The 20023-nt window shown below is 41.3% G+C and overlaps 1 protein-coding gene across 1 annotated transcript in view; it reads right to left on the bottom strand.

Annotated features, from left to right (window-relative positions):
• Window positions 1-19816, bottom strand: part of IL17RB (interleukin 17 receptor B) — a 30489-nt gene extending 10673 nt beyond the window's left edge. Inside the window, exons 1-7 of the mRNA XM_081957689.1 lie at window positions 19628-19816; window positions 18226-18250; window positions 15603-15728; window positions 5965-6074; window positions 1759-1885; window positions 1385-1432; window positions 85-239 (exon numbers count right to left, since the gene is read on the bottom strand). Coding sequence (XP_081813815.1) covers window positions 85-239; window positions 1385-1432; window positions 1759-1885; window positions 5965-6074; window positions 15603-15728; window positions 18226-18250; window positions 19628-19699 — 663 coding nt within the window. The 5' untranslated portion in view covers window positions 19700-19816. The remainder of the gene's footprint in view (window positions 1-84; window positions 240-1384; window positions 1433-1758; window positions 1886-5964; window positions 6075-15602; window positions 15729-18225; window positions 18251-19627) is intronic.
• Between the last annotated feature and the right edge of the window lie 207 nt (window positions 19817-20023).

Genomic DNA, 20023 nt, shown 5'->3' with positions numbered 1-20023 from the left:
CTCTTATCAGCCCTAGTCATGTAATCTGACTATTAATCATCATACTCACTCCTAGTTTTATAGCTAAAGAAGAAAAATATGTACCTCGGTAGTAAACACAACATGAAGAATTGAAGTATCGCATTCATGAGAGTCACAAAGATGTATTTTATATTTAGAACAAAAGTTAGTAGGCGTAAAATTCACTTCTAGTTCAAATTCCCTCTTACATATTGTTATATTTGGATCCCATAAACTCCCTGTGAAATTAAAAATAAATCCAGATTAAAAATATGATTGATGTTTTCATTGTTTTATCTTAAAGCACACATGGCTTTCAGATCCTGGACAGAAAAATGGAAATAATTATAGAAATGATAAATGAATGCCCTAAACAACTGGTCCTTTAAAACTGGCATTTTAGAAAATTACTTAACTCTTTTCAACATTTTCTTTTCAAAGGAGATTAATATAGCATTAATATCTCATAATAGTTTTTAGAAATATTTAATTAATTTGTTTATTGTATTTACTGTATATTTCAAAACTATCCCGTGACTACTAAACAAGTAATTCCTTTTTTTGAGGACATCCCTTTGCAAGTAATTTTAGGTAACTTTTAGGTGACAATTGTTATGTGAAATGATAAATCTGATATTTTCAGACTGGGCAACTGGGAAATAATCTGTTTCTTAGTGCCAAAAGAATAAGAGTTAAATTAAAATTAGCCACAACTAAATTACATAAAACAAGCAGGATGTCTGATTAAGAGAAGGTGAATGTAAATAAAAGAAAAACCTAACCTGGTGCCTGTCATATGTGTTAGGATGACAGCCCCAGATTTCCTTTTGTAAGCTTCCCAGAGTCTTTCCAGTTGGGCATGCTATAAAAATGTTAAATGGACACACAAACAAATTCCTCAACCGACATTAATCAGAGACTGTGCATTGGTCATGCACAGCAGCAAATAGGAGAAAAAAATGAGTGTTTTTTTTTTTAAATAACTTCTAGTTGAAATCTTATAACGAGAGAATTTTACATGCTAACACCACATCAGTCAGAAAAGAACTGAATTTGAAAAGCCATGACTGTATAGGAGTGGAACGCACAATTTCTTCATATAGATTCCAGTTCTAAAAGGTTACAAAGCTATTCTACATAAATGCAAAAGAATGCATTAAGGGCTGCTAATTAAAACGGGCAGGAAAAGTAATATAATCAAATGTTCTTCTGTAGTTAACCAAAAATAGCAATCATCTTCGTCCTCTTGGTGCCCATGTATTCCCTGGCATTTTATTTATGAGTCACAGTTTGTGGTCCCCATTGCATTTAATATCTTGAAATATGCTTTATAATACATTTTAATGAGCCTTAGTGTAATGAATTAATGAAAATAACTGCTTACCTTTTTCTATACAGTTTTGGCAATATTTCAAGCTATTATCTTCACAGTCTGAATTTAAATAAGAGTTTTTGCATTAGAAATTATGAACATTTATAATATCTAAATCAATTGATTCCAGTTATAAGAAAAAGCTTTTAAAATAAAGATAAGGAAAACTGCATGAAAGTATAAGCCACTGAAGAGCAAATGAACACATTCTAAATTAACAGATTAAATATCATGCTTGTTCTACTTATCAAACAAAGCTCGGCTGGACCCATTACTTTTAACTATATGCATAACAGTTTTATATATTTATACATACATATCACCTTAAAATTACAGAAGCCATTTAAAGATGAAGATTTGTAACTCAACAATATTTAATCAGTTACCTGGAGAAATTAGATGTATCTGTGTTTTTGAATGATCCTCATTTATATTTGTTGGTGGAAGGTTATAAACATCAATGAAGTAATCAGTATTTTCTTCTAGAGAGAATCCAACAAAGTTGAATTGCCACTGTAATTAAATGTATTTGAAGGTTATATAAATTTGGATATGAACTAATCCACTCTCCATGCTCTTTCAGAAATGCAAATCAGAAGCGTGTATACTCCTCACTTATTCCATTTTCCACTACTGATTGGATCTGGTACATTAATGAAATACTAAGATGACAATATCACAAAAAATTATAATGGGATTTTCTAAGTGCAGGTTTATTGGCCCAGAATAGAAAAAATAGAAATCAGTTGCTTCCAAAAATCATACATGATGCTGTTTGTTGGCCTAAATCTGGTTTATGTCAGGCACTATCTTGCCAGAATTGAATATGCTATTTGATCAAATCATTTTGGGAAGGCTTGTTAAGAGTATCCCCATCATAAATCTGACACAGAAGTTAATCCAAATGGAAAGTGATTTTTTAAATTATAATTCCATTTATCAGCTTCAACCACATCCAAAATTTGAATTTCTCTTAAAATAAAACCACAGTATTCCAATTTTTAAACGATTTCTTAAATAAGAATTTATCCTTCAAAGTTTGGCTATAAATTACTGTAGTATGATTCTTTGTGATTTATTGTGCGCTGATTATTATCATTGATATTTAATTTGATTTTAACAATGACCTGCAGTTTTAAAAATCTCAAAAAAAACATAATATAAGATATTATGTTATTTCATTTATGGAAAACTTATAAAATATTGAAAATTCTTAACTAACAATTGTCCTATCGTGCTTGTACATTTTCCATTTATTTTCTGGGTTGTTTTTCTTTTTTGTCTCTTTTTATCTTTTTTTCCCTTTTTACCTTATGAATTTTAAAGACAGTTTCATTTTTCTGTATCTTCAACCCTAACTTTAATTGCCATATATCTTGAGGGAGAGTTAATTTATTAGTACTATTGTTCTTTATAATTTTGATTTATTTCTTTTGCTGCTTTTGTAATCTGACATGCTATAAACTAAGTACCGTATTTTTCGCCCTATAAGACGCACTTCTTTACTCCCAAAAAGAGGGTGAAAATCTGAGTGCGTCTTATAAGCCGAATGTAGCCACCTGGGTCCACTGTTCCCTCTAAGGTGCGCGGCAACAAAACACCATGCAGCAGTTTCCAACTGCCGCACGGTGTTTTGTACTGTCACAGGCGCCGGAGGCTGGGGAGGTCCTTTGCAGACGGCTAGAACTGGCCGCCCGCAAAGGACCTCCCCGGACTTGTTTTGGTGAGCGCGGGGTGACTGACTCTAGTTCAGCAAAGCAAGCCCAGGGAGGTCCTTTGTGGGCGGCCAATCCTAGCTGCTTGCGCCCGGCGCTGCGGCTAAAATAAACCCTCAAAGCCCCTGCCGCTACTGGAATATCTGCTGCCGCCTCCTTCTCCTCTAACAGCACCACATTTGCTGCCCGACGCTGCGGCAGATTTCCTGACAGTGAGAAGTGAAGCCGCCAAAGCTCCCGCCAAAGCTCCTGCCCATGGCAGCAGCGGCACATTTGGAGTGAAGCTGCCAAAGCTCCCGCTGGCGCCCCTGCCCATGGCAGCAGCGGCGGCGCGTCCCCCTCCACTCGGAGCATCTGAGCTGGGCAGCGCGTTACCCTGCTGCCCCCTCCTCCTCCGCTGTGCTTTGAGAAGACATGAGGCTTTTTTTTCCCCTGCTGCCCTCCGCCGCCTTCCTACTGGCTCCCGCGGCTCATGGCACCTCAAAAGCACAGCAGATGAGGAGGGGGCAGGGGTAACGGGGCTCAGCTCAGATGCTCCGAACAGAGGGGGAGGCACCGCCGCCGCTGCCATGGGCGGGAGCCAGTAGGAAGGCGGCAGAGGGCAGCAGGGAAAAAAAAGCCTCATGGCTTCTCAAAAGCACGGCGGAGGAGGAGGGGGCAGCAGGGTAACGCGCTGCCCAGCTCAGATGCTCCGAGCGGAGGGGGACGCACAAGAAGTGAGAAGTGAAGCTGCCAAAGCTCCTGCCAAAGCTCCTGCCCATGGCAGCGGCGGCACATTTGGAGTGAAGCTGCCAAAGCTCCCGCTGGCGCCCCTGCCCATGGCAGCAGCGGCGGCGCGTCCCCCTCCACTCGGAGCATCTGAGCTGGGCAGCGCGTTACCCTGCTGCCCCCTCCTCCTCCGCCGTGCTTTTGAGAAGCCATGAGGCTTTTTCCCCCTGCTGCCCTCCACCGCCTTCCTACTGGCTCCCGCCCATGGCAGCAGCGGCGGCGCATCCCTCTCCACTCGGAGCATCTGAGCTGGGCAGCGCGTTACCCTGCTGCCCCCTCCTCCTCCGCCGTGCTTTTGAGAACAGCAGAGGAGGAGGGGGCAGGGGTAACGGGGCTCAGCTCAGATGCTCTGAACAGAGGGGGAGGCGCCGCCGCCGCTGCCACGGGCGGGAGCCAGTAGGAAGGCGGAGGAGGGCAGCAGGGGGAAAAAAGCCTCATGGGGGACGCGCCACCGCTGCTGTCATGGGCAGGGGCACCAGCGGGAGCTTTGACGGCTTCACTCCAAGTGTGGTGGTGCTGTTGGAGGAGGAAGAGGAGGCAGCTGTTATTCTGGTGGCGGCAAGGGCTCGTCGTTGGCATCTTCAGCAGCAGCCCTGCCCCCTGTGAAAAAAACCGAAGATGGAGCAGATCCACGCAGATGACGTCGCCACAACATGACTGGAGGAGGAATTCTGGGAGTTGAAGTCCACAAGTCTTCAAGCTGTCAGGTTTGAAGACCCTGGGGTTTTTTTAAGGGTTAAGGTTGCAAGAGTCTTGCAACTTGACAGCTTTAAGACTTGCATGCTTCAATGCCAGAGTTCCTGAGCCAACATGACTGGAGGAGGAATTCTGGGAGTTGAAGTCCACAAGTCTTCAAGCTGTCAGGTTTGAAGACCCCTTGGGTTTTTTTTTCCTAAAGGGTTAAGGATCCAAGGATCTTGTAACTTGACAGCTTTAAGACTTGCATGCTTCAATGCCAGAGTTCCTGAGCCAACATGACTGGAGGAGGAATTCTGGGAGTTGAAGTCCACAAGTCTTCAAGCTGTCAGGTTTGAAGACCCCTTGGGGTTTTTTTTCCTAAAGGGTTAGGGATGCAAGGATCTTGTAACTTGACAGCTTTAAGACTTGCAGGCTTCAATGTCAGAGTTCCTGACCCAACATTTTGGTTACTAAGCAGGAGCGTAGTTAAGTGATACTATATAACACTTTTAATTAAGCGGGTACCTTGAATAAACATAACTTTGAGTTTCAAATAATACTGATTTTGTTGTTGTCTTAGGTGACACCTGTGAAAAAAATTCAGGTGCTGCTCAGGCATAAAAATGTGCCGCTCAAATACTATACTTTTCTGCTCACACTGAAAAAAAATTAGAGGGAACATTGCCTGGGTCATCTAAAAATGGGGGACATAAAATTGTTCTTAAACTGCTGTTAACTTTATACAGTTGATATAAAATATTTTACTACAGTATTTGGTTCAGAATCTTTTTTTTCTAGATTTTCCTCCTTTAAAATTGGGTGCGTCTTATATTCCGGAGCGTCTTATAGGGCGAAAAATACGGTATGTAAACATTCAACCTTTGACTTGAGTAAGTGTTAAATATACACACATATATATATAATATTTTGATTTTTAATCTGAGTTACCTCAAAATTTATCTTGGGTTACTATTTATTTACTGCTCATTATTGTTTACTGTCCAACATAGGATTTGGTAAGATTTTAAGTGTACCAAAAAATTCAGAATAATTGTGTTTTTACTCAAACAAAATAGAAATTTAATAGTTTAGTCAATTTTCCATTTTTATGATACTTTAATATCCACCAACGACAGCCAGTGGTAAAACAATGTATTAAAGAACATGAGCTGTGAGCACATTTGGTACACTGAAATTTATTTTTATCTCACAATAATTTTACATAAAAACCGATTTTTGTCATTTCCTTTCAGAAGATGAAGCTACACTATTTTTGTTCTATTCTACAGAAACAATTTCTAGTCCAACTCACCATGTTGTCTTAAAAGAAATAATTTACTGTTGCATTAGAGGTCATTAAGCTGACTAAAATCCTATCCTAGCAGCACAACGTAACAGCAGAAACACAACTTTAAAAAAAAAAACTCTTACTTTTTGATGCTCAGACTTGGTTTGACTTTGAAATGCTTCTAAGTAGTCACAGCGAATACAGCCTTGATTTAATTCACATATTTTGGTTGCCTTCAAGTATTGTATACTGGCTGCAAGAAAATTATTTTGTCAGAGAATTCTAGTTTGTTTTCAAGATGTTATCAGTAACCATGCCATTCCAACTACGACAGGTCTCTCAAAGACATACAATGGCAGATTTTTTGTTACTTTTACTACCTTGAGCCAATTCTGCATCCTATTCCATGCATCTATCTACATGCTATCCAATACTGAAATATAAATTTGTTCTCTTAATGCTAGATTTTAGATGTAATCTAAGTGTTTTGCATATCTAAAGTAGACAGGAGTCATAAAACAGAAACAGCAAGGGAAAACTATAATATTTTTAATCCTCCCACCCCCAATTAAAAAAATTAATGAAATATCTGTTTGCATGTACTTCCTATTTTTATAATTTGAATATACATTTTGCATTAAATATATATTTCAGTTTTAAAAACTTTTTGTTCACATACACATAGCAAAACCAAAAAAAGTTAAAAGTGCTTTCAGTTATCCAAGAAGAAGGCTGCAAAATGTTAAGGAAAGAAAAAGGTTGTGTCCTCTTTTCTGATTTGATATTTTTGCCTTATGGGACAGCAGTAAAGAGATTTACATTCTTCTAATAACTTTTCACATTTGTTCAAAGAATACTATTTCCTACTCTCTCCGTTTGCCATCTAATTACTGCACATTTGATTGGGCTATCAACAGAAAATCTTAAAGCCAGTATTTCTTCAAAATACTTGATTCAGATCATGACTAGGTTTTCTAGTAACTTGTTTGTTAAAAAATATTTTTACTAATAAATTAATTCATGACACAGAAAATTCTACAAGACAGATTACTGTTTTCTAATAGCTGTCCCCAAAAAGCAAGTTTCCTCTTGTGGTATTATTGGAGCTGGGGGTCTGACAAAGATGTATCACAAACATAACAGCAGTTTGCAGTTGGTAATGGAATGAAATCCAAATAAATTTGGATTTATAGTGTCTACAGTGAGCTTGTATGTTTGTGGTCACTTGTATATTAGAATAAAGTGATGGCTAACCTTTTTGTCATTGCGTCCCAACGCCCATAATGCAACGCATGCACAAAATGCCCTGCATGCTTCTGCTGCCACCCCCCTCTGCACAAGTGTGCTGCCCCCCATGCCCTGTTTTGGGCCAGCAGGCCTCCCTGAAGCCTCCTGGGACCAAAAATGGGCTGTGGGAGGGGGGGGCTTGCATGTGCATTTCCCGCATGCACTCCACCCCCCCCATGCATGCACGGTAGAGACCCGAAAATCAGCTGGTCAGTGGGAGGTGCACACACATGTGCGGTGGAGCTGAGCTGGGGTGATAGCTCTTGTGCCCAAAGACAGGGCTCCATGTGCCATCTGTGGCACGCGTATCATAGGTTCGCCATCACGGTTAGAATACAACAAATATTATAAGTTCATTGTAATATCTTCGGTTATCATAAAAAAGGACATTGAAATGTATTATCAAAAAGAAGCTGAATATATAATATTTCCCCTGGAATTTCTCATCACCTGAAAATTTAACAATATTCCATTTATTTATTTACTGATTTGGGTTTCTATCTCAAAATGGTTCTTGGCCATTTACATACCTTTTTACAGTTATTTTTTTTTAAAAATTAAAAAATCAAGGAGAAAAGTTACATAAATCAGCACAGATCATATTTGAGATTATTTCTCAAGAACTTTAATTTTTGGTCAACTTCATTGCTTTCCATATTCTGAATTTCAATTAGTTTAACTTAACTGCATAGATAAAAGCATAAATATATTTCCTTACTTTTTTAGTACTGAGATGATTTATTTATTTAAAAAATGTATATGGCTGTGTGAAGGAGGGGGAGTTCCCCCCTAAATTAATGAGGTGCTGGATCTTGACATTCCTTGTAGCATACATTTGAAATAAGCAAAAATAAACCCGGGGCATGTTCTAATAAAGAACTTTAACATAAAATAAAATAATAATACAAATCTTACTATCTAAATCTTACATTTTGGCAAAAGCTATGTTGCCCACCTTCTTCAGCAGGCGAACGGAAGATCAGAAGGAAAGTAAAGAATGTGTGACATATTATGATACATGCGCATTAATCATTGTCAGATAAGCAACAATCCAGTCTACTGTATAACTCAGAATATAAGCACAAGTTGACAAACCAATTAATGCAGTGACATCCCTTCTTTTGTCACTTGGGTTGATATCATCAAATCATCAAATAAGGCACATCTTCTTTCGCAGATACTCGTGTTGAGCTGATAGAAGTGGTTTGTTGAGCATGTCAGCAATTTGATCATGTGTAGATACATATTGCAATTTAACAAAACCTTGTTTAACTAATTGCTTTGTCTTTTGATAACGAATGTCAATGTGTCTGGACCTAGAACCTGTAAAATGTGACTCAGAAATATAAACCACCGATTCATTATCTTCCATCACGGTGATTGGTCGAATTGGACATGTCCAGATATTTGTGATCAAAGCGTCAAACCATGTTAGAGAATTACATGCATCTGAAACACAAGCATATTCAGCTTCAGTAGATGAACACGAAACAAAACTCTGTTTTCTCACTTGCCAGTAAACAGGACATTCATTCAGGAGCATCATGTAACCTGAAGTACTTTTGCGTGATTTCTTATCACTTGCCCAATCTGCATAACAACATAATTCTGCATGATCAGTATGTGTTGGTTCTAGCAATAACTTCATGTGTTTAGTGTGCTTCAGGTATTTCAATAACTTCTTAACGCATGTCCAATGAAATTGTGTTGCCTTACCTACGTGTCGTGATAAGAGATTAACACTAAGTGCAATGTCGGGTCTGGTCCAACTACTAATGTACAACAGTGACCCAATGAACGAAATAGTGTTTGGTCCTCGAATTCAGGACTTGGTTCATGTGTTAAGTTGTGAAAATCTGTTTGCATGGGTGTCTTTGTTGTGTTAGCATCTTTCATGTTGCAATGATGTAGAATGTGGTCAATTTTCTCCTCTTGTGAAAGACTAAACCCCTTCTGTGTTTTGTCAATCTGAACACCTAATTAAGTGCTAATGTGACCTAAAGATTTCAATGTGAAGTATCTCTGCAAACTTTTAGCAAAAATGTCACTCATTTTCTTATTTGGACCAATATAAACAATATCATCAACATAAACAAGAATTATCTCATATGCATTGTTAGATTTTTTTGTGAACACGCATTCATCAGTTTCGGACTTAATAAAGCCCATTGAATTTAGTTTGTCAGTAAGACGTAAGTACCACATTAAACCTGACTGTTTCAGACCATAAAGACTTTTGTTCAGGAACCAGGTATCCCCTTCTTGCTGTCGGAATCCTGGAGGGCCTCTCACATAGATCTCTTCATCTAGGTCAGCATGTAGATAAGCCGGGTCCACATCAAACTGGAAAACTTCTAAATCAAGAACAGTTGCAGTGGTTAAAGCAATTTTTACACTCTCAGTTCTGACTGTTGGTGAGTAAGTGTTTGTGTAGTCCTCAGGGTAACATTGAGCGAAACCCTGAGCTACAAGTCTGGCTTTGTACAATGACTCACCATTCAGTTTCTTCTTGATTCTGTAAACCCATTGAGTGCCAATGACTTTTTTGTTTGCTGGAGATTTTGCAGATGTAAATACATTAAGTTTCTTTAAACTGTCTATTTCATCCTGCATTGCATCATACCACTTGTCTTGCTCCGAATCAGGAAGCTGCTTGATGAACGTATCAGGAGGAAGTGTAACATTGCAAATCAAAGGCAAGGGTGTTTTTGTCAGTTGCCACGAATATCGCTGTGGAGGGATTCCTTTTGTGACCCTCTTGGAATGTCTCGGAACAACAGTCCATTCTTCTTCTTCTTTGTCCTCGTCCTCACATTCGTCGCTAGCATCAACATCTGCAGCTTGCGAAGACGGAACATCAGGTTGTGAAGAACTGGTAGAAGGAATATCTGCCTGTGAATCTTGGTCATCAGGCTGCATGGCATCTGCAACATCATCTCTAGGAAAATAAACTCCAGGATCATCCTGGACCAGTCAATATCTTCCTCAAAATTAGCAGATTGAGAAATTACAATTACATGTTTAGGGTCAGTAAATTTGCTCCATTTTGAATTATCATCAATACCCACAAATCTCGGTCTCTTTGCTGCTGGACCTCCTTTTCTTCTTTGAGCTAAGGGAATGTTCACCATAGCGTATGAACCAAAAATGTGGAGGTTCTTGAGATCAGGTTTGTAGCCATACATCATGTAGAAAGGAGTTTGATTTATTACACTGCTCCAAGTACGGTTGACAATGTAATTTGCATATTTGATAGCTTCACCCCAGTATATGCTACCGAGATTGGCATCTTCTAGGAGACAACGCATCATGGTTTGTAGAACCCCTTGTCTTCTTTCTGCGACTCCGTTATGAGCCGGTGTATATGGAGCGGATGTCTGATGAAGAATTCCATTCTTATGCATCCAGTCCTGGAAACGCTGAGACATGAATTCTGCACCACGGTCATTCTGGATTCTGGCAATGCGAACTTGATATTGGGTAGAAACAAATGCTGCAGAGTCTTTAAAGATCTGAAAGGTCTCAAATTTCTCTTTCATAGGATATACAAATCCATATCTAGAATGATTATCTACAATTGTTAGAAAATACTTTCTACCACCAATTGTTGGTGGGAAAGGACCCATTATGTCAGTGTGTACCAAATCAAAAATGCGTGTTGACAGGCGTGTAGCATATTTGGGAATGGCAGCTGCTTTGGATTTAGCTTTCCTGCAAACTGCACAATCCAAAAACACCTTACACCCCTTTAGATCCAAACCTTTTGCGAACTCCGGCATTTTTCTAAGAACACGGAAACTGGCATGCCCCAATCTTCTATGCTACTTGTGGATACACCTGGAATGCAAAGGTTTACCAGTTAGTGAATTTTCAAAATTAACAGTTTCATGAGGAACCTCAGGCTTGCTCTGAGCAATCTGCTTCCTTATTTTCTGTTTGTTGGCTTTAGGAGCCTTTGGAGTAGCAATGGGTTCTCTCTCTGAACCAACTCTCTCTGGGCCTGTGCTGTCCCTTTTTGGAGTTTGCATACTTGCCTGTGCTCTTGGCTTTAAGTAATAAACACCACCAATTAGAATGGTTTCAGCAACAATATCTCCATTTTTAACTATGTAACTTGCTTTCTCGAGATGGTGAACCTGGAACTTTAACTCTCTAGACAAGTGACTTTGACTAAGCAAATTACTGGTTGCTGAAGGTATGTAATAAACATCAGGGATGAATGTATCGAGCTCTTCAACGTAAACAGTTCCTTTTCCCATGACCTTACAAGGGTGGTTGGAGAAGGAGTACAGTTCTCGGAATTCAGACTCCGGCTCACACATCTCTGTGAAAAGTTCCTTTCTGTAGGTAACGTGTAAAGCTGCGCCATTGTCCAAAGTCCACAAAAGACGTCTGTCATACTCTGGATCAGGTTGTGGAACGTTGGTTATGGCCAATGTTGCAAGTGGAGCTCGTGGATCATGCCTTGGACCACGACGACCTTGTCTTCCGCCTCTACCTCTGCCTCTGGAGTCTGTTCCTCTGGACTGGTATGTGACGGGAGCTGGAACTCGTTGGGGACAATCCCGGGTGTCATGTCCCATACTGTTCAGATGTAGCATCTTGGCATCCTTGGAGAGTAGACTCTTTCTCGGAAGGGACGTCTAGCTGGAGCTCTTGGCCCTGGTGGCCGTTGCAAATGTGGTGTGGCTAATTTGATAGCTTCCTCCTCAATTAAAAGTCTGCATACATTATTAACAGTGCGTTGAGCAATAGGCACGTGGCTAATCTTTGCAATGGCATCTTTCCATTCATAATTCAATGAGTTAATGATAATGCTGATCATTTGGATATTATCAATAACATGGCCTCTTTCTCTCAATTCACTTCTCATTCCTTTCAGTTTGGTCAAATGTCCACCAATTTGTTCACCAGGTTTCAACTTCGAACCATGGAACTCAGACATGAGCAAACATGAAGATTCAATTGAAATGGGCCTGTAGCAATCTTCCAAAATGGCCCAAATTTGTTGGGCTGTTGCATCAGGTGGGAAAGTAATCTGCAATTCAGTATCCATGGACATCAATAATGTTGTGTAAGCCCTAGTATAGCACCCTGAATACTTGAATAGTCTACAGACATTTCTGAAAGAGTCTGTTGCATTGCCTGAAAATGCTTGTTAATTTTAAAATGCATGTCAGTTCCTTTTAGTAAATTATTTCTGCCAGGAGATGGTGGTGCAGCCTCACTTCTTGGCTGCAATATTTCTGCCTGCGTGGCATATATTGGAGAACAAAGGAGATCACGTGGCAATTGTGACGTGTGCACATCTCTCTGTTCTGATTTGCCTGACACCGTATCCACCAGGGGGTGTGTCTTAGGCTTTGGAGAAGAAAGCAATATGGCATTTTCAGAAATTTGAAAAACATGGGAGTCTCTCTTCTCTGACTTGAGCATGGAAAAAGCTCTTTTGACTTGCAGAAACTCATTTTCAAAAAATTCCATTTTATTACGATAGCTTTCCATATCTTGCTCAGAAGCCTGGGGAGATTCATGAGTTTCTCTTTCTGCTTGGGAGTGAATTTGCTCTAGCGGCAATGAATGCTTTGGTTTAGCCCCGAGCATTTCAACATCTCTTGGAGATATTTGGGACCATGCATAATCAGAAGGGAGTATCACTGACCTCGGTCGGAACACGTCTCCTTCAAAAACAGCTTTATCTTCTTGAGAGTTTTCTCCCACGGCAGATTCTCCACTCGGTCCGGCTGCTGAAATTTGGAAACTTGGAAGCCAGCGTGAAAAGCTTTCTACCTCTGTATCAGAGGGGAAGGAGCCTTCAGAATGTGCCCCATCTCTGATTTTCTTTTTCTTCGGCATTGTAAAAAAATGATTTAATCAGTCCTGAGTCAATGGTAAATCATTCTCTCTAATTAGCCTATTCCGCATATCTCTTGGAGATAGCTAACAAGGAAAAAGCCATAAATCAGATAAACCAAAACTCTGCTACCATTTGTGAAGGAGGGGGAATTCCCCCTTAAATTAATGAGGTGCTGGATCTTGGCATTCCTTGTAGCATACATTTGAAATAAGCGAAAATAAACCCGGGGCATGTTCTAATAAACAACTTTAATATAAAATAAAATAATAATACAAATCTTACTATCTAAATCTTACATTTTGGCAAGAGCTATGTTGCCCACCTCCTTCAGCAGGCGAACGGAAGATCAGAAGGAAAGTAAAGAATGTGTGACGTATTATGAGACATGCGCATTAATCATTGTCATATAAGAAACAATCCAGTCTACTGTATAACTCAGAATATAAGCACAAGTTGACAAACCAATTAACGCAGTGACAGGCTGCTCATCTCACAAAACATGACTCTGGTGAAAGTCTGCGGAGATTCTCAGTCATCTTGGTTGCCCCAAATGGATGTGGAAGTATGAATGGATTTCCAGAAAAATTGCAGACTACAGGAATCATTTGCTTTTCTGTTTGAGATGCAGAAACACAGGCTCATCCAAGCCAACAGCCTGCGCCTGTCTTCAACAGTGAAGGGACACAGCTCAGAACACAGCCTGCAGCCAAGAAGGCTCCACACATACTTGCACTATTCAGGTGACCATGAGGACACAGATAAACCTCCAAATGACCTCGATGGCTGTCTAAAAAGAATGCAAATGACCAGCTGTCTGCAAGAAATATAAATCCTTCCATTCCCCACCATCCAGGCAGAACTGAAGAAGCTTCTTGGATGAGAAGCCAAACATCTTCAAAGGAAAAAACAAAAAAGTCCAGTTGCCTCCTGAAAAAAGCAACTTTGGGACATGACTCTGGCAGTGTACGAACACAGAAACAATTAAAACAACACAACCAATCTTAAAAGATTGAACCTAAATCAGATTAAAAATATGAAAAAGTCAAGACTGTGGGAGAACAATCACCTAACATCATACAACCACTTTGCAGCCTTCTCATGGGTATCCCAAGGTTTCTGGAAAAACGCACTTTAAAAACTTGCTGGAAAACTACTAGGAATGGCACCAACCTCACCTCAGGAGAGTAATGTTCTAGAGCAGGGGGTCAAACTCGATTTCATTGAGGGCCGCATCAGGGTTGTGTTTGACCTTGGGGGCCCAGGGTGGGCATTGCCAGATTGATGTCACTCATGCAACCCGCCTGTGGCCCTCCCGAGCTCAGTTTTTGCTGGCAGAGGCACCGCGGGACAGTCCTTTGCTGTTTCCAAGGTGGTCCCACGGGCCAGATCTACGCACTGTCAGGCCTGTAATTCTGTTCCTTTTAGGATCTTTGGCCTGCCACATATTTAAACCATATATATATTATGCTGTTTCATTGGTATAGTAGTTGGGAGGGGGGAATAGAAAGGAGTAGGATTGTGGAATGTATTGTTATGGATTTCTTAGAAGCTCAAGGTCGTCTTTTGTCTCCGCACCTCGACACCTGGCCGGAAGAAGAGGGGTGTACATGCCAGCGTGGAAGATGAAGATTGGACCATGTGATGAATTATGGGGTGTGGGGATAGATGATGAACTTTTAGCTGGGTGAATTCACCGGATGTAAGTTAGAGTTGAAATTTAACAGCATAATGCCAACATGCCTGTCTTATTAAATTGGAGTTTTAAGGATCACTTTGCCTTGGACAATGATTTAATTCTGCATGATATTTGGAATGCTGACACGCACCCCACAGGCCAGATTTGGCCCCTGGGCCTTGAATTTGACCCCCCTGTTCTAGAGGGTAAAATTCCTTAGCAGGGAGGACCTGCAGCATACCCCTCTTGCTGGACTGATGAGACAAATAGACATAACTGGGAAAAGGCAGTTCCTCAAGAAACCTGATCTCATGTAATTTAGGGCTTTATAGGCCAAAATCAACACCTTGAATTGTACCCAGAAACAGACTGAAAACCTATTGCAGCTCATGGAGCAAATGTGTAATGTGTGCCATTTTAGGGGCACACATAGTACAGCCACACTGTTCATCAATTGAAGCTTCCAAATGTTCTTGAAAGGACAGCCACATTTCAGAGCATGTTACAACAATCCATTCCATTGAGGTGACCAGGGTATAACTCTGAGCACAGTCTCATGATCCAGGAAAGGATGCAACTAGTAAACAAAATGAAGTTGTACAAAGTCTCTCCCAACCACAACTGCCACTTGATCCTCGAGCAGGAATCATGAATTTAGGACCTCCAGATTGTCCACCAGGTTTGTACAGGGTGGTGTCCACTATAAAGATGATAATGTCCTAGATCCAGAAGGCCCAATATGCAAGAGCTACTTAGTTTTATCAGGGTTTAGCTAAGGCCTGTTGTGCTCCATCCAAAGCCTACAGGAACTAAAACAAGACAATCACAACATTGCTTACTTCCCAATCAGGATAGAAAGGGAATATTACAAGCGAGCATTACAGTATTCATTATATAGAAAAGTATTTGTTACATTTAATACAAAATATTTATTGGCCTACTACTTAAATAATGAAATTTACCGTCTGCATTAAGGATCCAAGTTATGTTGAATTTACACATTCCTTGTATTTCAACAATCTTGATGCTGATATTAAAAAGATCTGCTGGTGTGAATCTGTGTTCTTGTTCCAACTCAGGATGAGGCCCTTGCAAAGAATGAAAGTGAGGAGTGAGTATATTTGCAGGGAAAACCTCCAGCTTATTAGACTGGCCTGACTAGCCTGCAAGGCCTTGAAGTCTTGGTTGAAGTAGTCTTCCTTCTCTGAACACCATCATTCGTCCCCAGAAAAATCCACAGTGGCAGACATGTCATTTAGAATTGCCTTCTGCTTCGGCTACCCTTCCAGAAAGGGTACAGAAAAGCCAACAGCCACAGAATCAACATCTATAGGAGCTGGACTGGAGAGTAAAAGTCCAGCTGCAGTATGACTCTTTTTTGGCTACCCAACACCTTCCTCCAAGCGAGAAGATTTAGAATTAAACATCTTGATAGACTTTGGTAGCCATTTTACCTCATACCTTTCCTGAAGAAGATTATGTAAGAAGAATCAAAATCATTGAAAAATGTATGTGTACTAATTTAGCCTGCAGAAACATCCTGCTTGCTGTCAACAATAAATTTCCACGTCCTCAACAGTTTGAAATGGGATTCCCAAGATCATTTGATTATTTGTATGTCTGTTTTCAGTTCTTATGATGGCTAAAACTGCCAGGAGAATACATTCTGATTGAGAAAATGAACAATTTTTCTTACATAGGAATGACATTCATTTTTACAAAGTGCAAATATTTACACTGAAATTTAACTTTTTTCCATCAAATGTTGGAAATATGATCTTGGGGTCCTGGAATACATTATATGTATTCATGCAAAATCCAAAGTCATCCTTCCTTTGCACTGTTTTATATACCTGCTGCATTTCAATACCATCTTTCAGGAAGTATGTCATGTCACGACTTCACCCTTCCCTGCCAATCCCTTATTTTTTTTTCATTCACTTCTTCCACTTCTAATTCACAATTGAAGATATTAACAGTAATACTATTACAGTATAATGTTAAAAAGAATGCCATGTTCTAAAGTCAAATCCCTTGAGAAAGTCACTAGTATTTATTTAAAGAGTAACCAACATCCTTGCATTCTTTAAGCATGATTTAGTTTGCTATATAGCAGTGATGGCGAACCTATGGCACGTGTGCCACAGGTGGCACGCATAGCCATTTGTCAGGGCACGCAAAGCACTGCCCTGTCATCTGGCCAGTGCACATGCGCGCGCTGGCCAGCTGAGTTCACCTTTTTATTAGCCATTTTTCACCCTCCCCAGGCTCCAGAGGCTTTATAGGAGCCCGGGGAGGGCGAAAAGAGCCTCCCCCGCCCTCCCAGAGGGCCTCCGGAGGCTTCAGGGACTGTCCGGAGGCTTCCCTGAAGCCTTTGGAACGCTTAAAACAACCCTCCGAGCAAACCGGCAGTGACTTCCGGTTTGCTCGGAGGGTCGTTTTAAGCGTTCCAAAGGCTTTAGGGACCGTCTGGAGGCTTCCCTGACGCCTTCGGAGCGCTTAAAACCACCCTCTGAACAAACTGGAAGTACTTCTGGTTTGCTCGGAGGGTGGTTTTAAGCGTTCTGAAGGCTTCAGGGACCATCCGGAGGCTTCCCTGACGCCTTCAGAGTGCTTAAAATGGCCCTCCGAGCAACCCGGAAGTCACTTCCGGTTTGCTCGGAGGATCTTTTTGAGTGCTCCGAAGGCTTCGGGGAAGCCTCCGGACGGTCCCTGAAGCCTCCGGAGGGCCTCCGGGGGGTGGGGGAGGCTCTTTTCACCCTCCCCAGGCTCCTATAAAGCCTCTGGAGCCTGGGGAGGGCGAAAAAAGCATGTAAAAATGGGGGGTCGCGCGTTGTGTGCACATGCGCACTGGGAGGTCGCGCATTACATTATGGGTGCAGCACGCCCGCACATGACCCCCCTGCGCTCTCCCCACTTGTGGCACGCGAGCCAAAAAAGGTTCGCCATCGCTGCTAAATAGCAATAGCACTTAGACTTGTATACCACTTCATAGTGCCTTACAGCCCTCTCTAAGTAGTTTGCAGTGTCAGCATATTGCCCCCAACAATTTTGGGTCCTCATTTTACCGACCTCAGAAGGATGGAAGGCTGAGTCAACTTGAGCCTGATGAATTGCCAAATTTCAGGCAGCTGACAGTCAGCAGAAGTAGCCTGCAGTACTGCACTCTAACCACTGCACCACCATATGCAAAAGCATTGGAGTGGAGAAGTTTAAACATTATCTCCAGGAATGACAAACTGGTCAGATATTATTCAACTCAGTGGACTCTAAAGAAGGGTTCTTCACAAGAGTCTTTACAAAAAACTTAAGGCTGGAGACTTCAGTTCTCTCCTTCCTTCTGTGAGGCACTGATTGCCATCTGTGGCCTCTGTGGTCTTTGTCTAGCCTAATCAGTCAAGGAAGGGCAAAAGTCAAGCAGGCATATGATGAGTGTACTTGTTTGATGCACATTGATTAAAAAGCCCACAAAGATTTCATATATTGATGATATTTTAAAACACCTACAATGGCAATGGAGTCCATGAATGTCCAATACATGCAACAAAATTTTAACAACTAAAACCACATCTTATTTATACATACCATCTTCTTCATAGCATTTGATATGCTGTAATGAAAAAGAAAACCAGGATTAAAAGAAAAGGAAATGTAATAAATAGAATATTACGTACTTTCTAGGAAAATGGTAAGCTGCCCAGAGTCATTGATTGAGATGGGCAGCTATAGATATGACTGAATGATTGACTGACCAAGTCAGTTAAGTACTAAACAGATTTGGAAATGCTGACTTATTAATGATTACATTTATATTCTACCTCTCCTCTAAGGTGGCACACGAAGCCCTCTCTCCGGGCACGTGAGTGGTCACCCAGCTCAGCTCCAACATGCATGTGCGCATGCCTCCTGCCAGACAGCTGATTTTTGGGTCTCTGCTGTGTATGTGGGAGATGCGCATACATCGGTGGGGGCGGAGGGTGTCACATGCACATACGTGGGGGAGCACAGGGTTGTGCTCCTCCCGCGCTCCATTTTTTGTGCCAGGAAGCTTCAGGAAGCGCCTCCGAAGCCTGGGGGAGGCTGTTTTCGCCCTCCCAGAGGTTCGAGAAAAGCCTCCAGAGCCTGGGGAGGGCAAAAAATGGGCCTACTGGAAGTACCAGAAACGGGCCTGTTTCCCACCTCCGGAGCCCGGGGAAGCCCATTTTTAAACGGATGTTAACCATTAGTCAGTGAAGTATGGTCTCAAACTAATGGGTTAAGAAGCTAATCTACTATTAGCTATGGATATGGCATGTTTTTAAAAAATTAAAATATTTTTAAAATATTCATTAAAACCATAACTTGCTGGGATGCAGATGCATGCCAGTGATAATGGACGATATCTTGCAGCAGGAATTATATATAAAAAATAATTTCCCATGGCTCTTATTTAATTGCTGTCCTTTAATTCCAACAAGAAGAGTACTGTTTTCAGCCCGATGTTGATCTTTAATTTTTTTTGTATCATTACATGTATTTGAACCCTGAAATTATTGGCCTTTTTACAAGTCTATCAAGAAAACATCTCATCCCCAATTTCTGATCAATTACTTTTACTCAAAAACAATTCCTAATTTTAGAATGAAGTCTTTCATAAGTTTATTTGCCCCAGGCTGAGGCTAATTCAGTTCTTGTTTTTCTAAGTAGTTTCTCTATGATGACAGACTGTTGCTGATATTTCAACTAATACAGATTAGATAAGCCATACTTCCTAGGTATTTCTGCTGAAGTTTTCAACAGAATTGGTTCTCCCAAAGCCCTGCCTGGCAACCAAACATCTCCTAAACAGTGGAAGGCTGAGCCTTTTGAAAGCCACCTTTCCAGGCAGACGTTCAAATGCCTGAACTTGTTCAAAGTCTCCCGAATTTCTGCGGCGAGCAAAGGAAGGGCAAGGCTCGAAGCCAAAGCAGGGAAGAAAAAGCGCAGGCACTTTTGAGGCATCGCTTACCTGTTGGGCTTCTCCCTGCAAGCTCTTCCCGCTCAGGACCCAGCCCAGCAGCACCCACGCCGCAGCCTTCATCCCGGCCCGGCTCTTCCAGGAGCTGCCTCCCAGCCTACCCGCTTCGCTCGAACGCTCTTCTCACTTCGTCTCTTGTGTCTTCCCTCCCCGCCGCATTTATATCTTTCCTCCGCCCCGTGCCTCATCGCAACCTATAGCCCTGTCAGGAGCTCGCCGCTCATAGGGAGTCCTGCCAATTTGGTTTTAGAAGACAAAGAGATAAGAATGAGATAAGAATCTGGTCGCACGCTGCCTTTCGCAACCGAGGAGCCGAGAGTCGTGCAGACTATCTCTCTAGGCGATTCCCAACTGGAGCAGCTTGGAGGTGGGTTGATTTCAACTCCC

Source organism: Natrix helvetica, assembly GCF_964273705.1.
Source record: "Natrix helvetica genome assembly, chromosome: 1".
Lineage (NCBI taxonomy): Eukaryota > Metazoa > Chordata > Lepidosauria > Squamata > Natricidae > Natrix > Natrix helvetica.
Note: the sequence above shows the minus strand (reverse complement) of the source record. Positions and strands in the feature narration are given on the sequence as shown.